The following is a 3,204-nucleotide window of genomic DNA, read 5'->3' on the forward strand; positions in this document are numbered from 1 at the left end:
TTCCAAAAGTTAATTTATCTAATTAGTTTTAAAACTTCATAAGAAGTATCTAACTTATAAGAGAATTAAAACTTGAATAACCTAATGTGATATCTGTTAAACTTGGCCCGTGTCAACTAACCTAACGCTTTTCAAATAATAATTTAACTGAATTGAGTAGATTTTATTTTTTATTCAAATACTTTAAACTTTTTATTTAGACATATAACAATTAAAGAAATAAAAAAAGCAAAACGTATCTAACAACTCCTAAATAAACGCATATTGTTTAACCCACATAACAACCATAACATCTAATAGCAATACCTATCGTCAGATGAACACGAATGAACTCGCACTGTCTGATCCGTCTGATGAACACGCACTGTCTGATTCGTCTGATGAAGATGAACTGGCGATTTCTTCTGCTGAAGGCACACCGTCTAATAAACATGCATCGTGTGATGGAGACGCATCATCGTGTGATGGAGACGCATCATCGTGTGATGAACATCCAATAAATTCAGATAACAAGTGAGCGAGACCAGTTGTGAGAGCAGATGTCGACGTCATCGATGCTTTCAGTATATTAAGACACTGCATCAAAACAACTATGCAATGAGAAACCATGATAAAAGTGGAAGAAATGTTCAAAACACAATAAAAAAATAAAATAAAACTACATATAGAATTACCTCCACGAGCCCAATGCTGACAACCTTTTCCTTCAGATCAAGGGAACAAGTATCGAAACCAGAGATTAAATTTGAATCTGAAGTGGGAGATGATTGTGTTACGACCAAATCATCGGTAACAACAAACATCCTCTCATTACCTTCATTAGTTGTCGATGATTCAAAACGAATCAGGGGCATCAAAAGGAGCAAGTAAGGATCAACAAGCCTGTTTTTTGTTAATCTTGACATGAAATATAACTCATCATTCATATCAACAATGCTTTTGTATAATCCATCGATGCTGCCCACACAGCTATTTCCTCCCAACTTACGCACAATTCCTCCCAAAGGAAAGGTCAGAAAACTAAAAAGCATGTCTGCGATTTCTTTGGGCCCAAGACCATACAAAACTTTGCCATCCGATTTTCTTATAAATAGCTTCAATGGGAATGTGATCTCGCTATTATTCTCAACACTACCTGAGAAAAACGTTGGCCTCTGAATGAGTGTTTTGTTTTCTAAAAGCAGATCTGTCAAACATGATTTGGAAAGGAGAGAACACTTCAACAAATCCAGTACCTATACAAAATATTGATATCAAATATGAGAAGAAAAATAGAATTGATAAGAACAAGGAGTGTTTTAGGGAAATTAGATGTAAAAAAAAAAAACCTTTTTCTTGGTGACATCCACTGTAATTTCCTTCAATGAAAACGGACCTTTGATTCCCAAATCGCGTAGTATAGCCAATCTTGGATAGTCCACAGGTTTTGGCATTAGAATGAGATCATCAGTGATGACAAAAATGGCAACATCGTGGACAAATCCATTCTGTGAAGATTCCGAGAAAGAGCCAGGAGAGACAAATGTTTGTCTGGGGGGAGTGTCATCAATGTTAACCTTAAGAGTATTGCAAAAATCTGCGGCCGTGTTCCTGGGACGCAATAGCATTTCCTTATTATATCCCTGTCTCCACAGATTCCTGTCGTCAAGAGCTGCCACACTATGATAGAGTGAATTGAGAGAACCTATTGTTACTGGACCCTTGTTGGACTCGTATTCCACAAGTCTGATGATGGTTCCTAAAGGTAGGGTTAAGAAGCTACATAAGATATCTACCAAGTCTTTCTTAGCTTCGGCAAATAACACTTTGTTGGTGTCTTTGTTCACTACAAGTTTCAATAACACTTGCGCTTCAGTAGTAGCCATGGTAGAACACGTGAACCACAACGAAGAAAAGCAGATTCGTAACCTAGATACTATAAACTCCAACTACAGCATTTATGTTCAGTCTACTATCCCCAAACCATTTCAGTTATTTATAGCCGTGGTGTTAATGAAAATATCTTCATTATTTATCGCCAAACTATAAAATTTTGTATTTAAAAACAAAACAGAATAAAAAGTAAGAGAGATAGTAAAAAATTTATGTGCTTTAAAGTATTATTTTTCATCATCTAATTCTTTATATACATATATATGAATTAATCATGTGCAACTATATTATATAGAAGTCCTTGTTAATAATAAACATAAGCCAAACTTAAACTCCTTTTGTAAACAAACATAAAAATTGTTTTTTTTTTACAAATCGATTTTTTCTCATGTTTCTCTTTATTATATTTTTTAAGATAATATTAAATATTAATAATTTTTTTATTAAAGTTACAACTTTCGACGTTGGTAATTATTTCATCTCACTCCTTTTTATCAACTAAATTAATTATGTGTTGTAAAGTTATGCAATAAGGAGTTGAAAGTCTAGGAGTTTTGGTATTTAAAATGGAGGTTTTGATATACATTTTTTTGTTAAATAGTGTTTGGATGGAAAAATTTGTTGCAAGTCTATTTATGTGTCATTTGAGGTTTGTTAGCACTATAGTTGGTATGAATATGATGGGAAACTTGGTATGAGTCAATGTGTTAGTTTTAGAAGGTTTTAAGTTCAAATAAAGGGGTTTTGACATGTGAATTTTGGTATAAGAGTTAGGAAGGAAATTTTGAAGTTTATGGGTTAGTTATTTGGTCTTTTAGAACAGATTTTGATGTACAAGTATTATAAACCAATCATTCAACAATCACATACGTTGAATACACCTTAAGAAGTATATAAAAACTTAGTTCAAAATATGATATTTTTTGTCAGCCACCAAGTTTGCTCGCTCACCTAAAAGTGTTTGTTAGCCCACTCGCTCAGCCACCATGACTCGTTGTAAGAAAACAGAAACAGTGGTTTATGCTTGCTCAGCGACTACACTCGCTCAACTAGAAGTGTTTTGCTCACTCAGCTAGAATACATTCGTTCATATAGACTGCATAGTTATGCAACAACAAAATTGTAGAATTTGCACCCCTCAATGACTCATGACCTATTCTAATGTCTTTCTCAACTCCTAACATCCTAGATTGTATTCTAAACTCAAATGGACCTAAACAAATGTATCTAACCCAACCTAAACTCATTTTAAATTGATTGATCACAAGATTCCAATCAAAAATTAATCAAAGCCACACTTTAGAGATGGATTCAAAGTTATGAAGGTTAGTT

At 33.7% G+C, this 3,204-nt stretch overlaps 1 protein-coding gene across 1 annotated transcript; it reads right to left on the bottom strand.

The window, feature by feature from the left end:
* Positions 1 to 269: 269 nt before the first annotated feature.
* On the bottom strand, positions 270 to 1,865 carry LOC128195315 (uncharacterized). The gene is made up of 3 exons (XM_052872571.1): positions 1,329 to 1,865; positions 675 to 1,235; positions 270 to 576 (listed from the first exon to the last, which is right to left on the bottom strand). The coding sequence occupies exons 1-3, from the start codon at positions 1,863 to 1,865 to the stop codon at positions 313 to 315; spliced, it is 1,362 nt and encodes a 453-aa protein (XP_052728531.1). The 3' UTR covers positions 270 to 312.
* Positions 1,866 to 3,204: the final 1,339 nt, after the last annotated feature.

The sequence above is a fragment of the Vigna angularis genome, chromosome 2 (assembly GCF_016808095.1).
Source record: "Vigna angularis cultivar LongXiaoDou No.4 chromosome 2, ASM1680809v1, whole genome shotgun sequence".
Taxonomy (NCBI): domain Eukaryota; kingdom Viridiplantae; phylum Streptophyta; class Magnoliopsida; order Fabales; family Fabaceae; genus Vigna; species Vigna angularis.

What these genes read in the sequence shown, in the direction of transcription:
- LOC128195315 (XM_052872571.1), bottom strand. Translation starts at nt 1,865, where the DNA reads ATGGCTACTACTGAAGCGCAAGTGTTATTGAAACTTGTAGTGAACAAA. An exon ending in TGGATGTCACCAAGAAAAAG is followed by an intron (nt 1,236 to 1,328) that starts GTTTTTTTTTTT and finishes TATTTTGTATAG; the next exon opens with GTACTGGATTTGTTGAAGTG. An exon ending in TCAGCATTGGGCTCGTGGAG is followed by an intron (nt 577 to 674) that starts GTAATTCTATAT and finishes GTTTTGATGCAG; the next exon opens with TGTCTTAATATACTGAAAGC.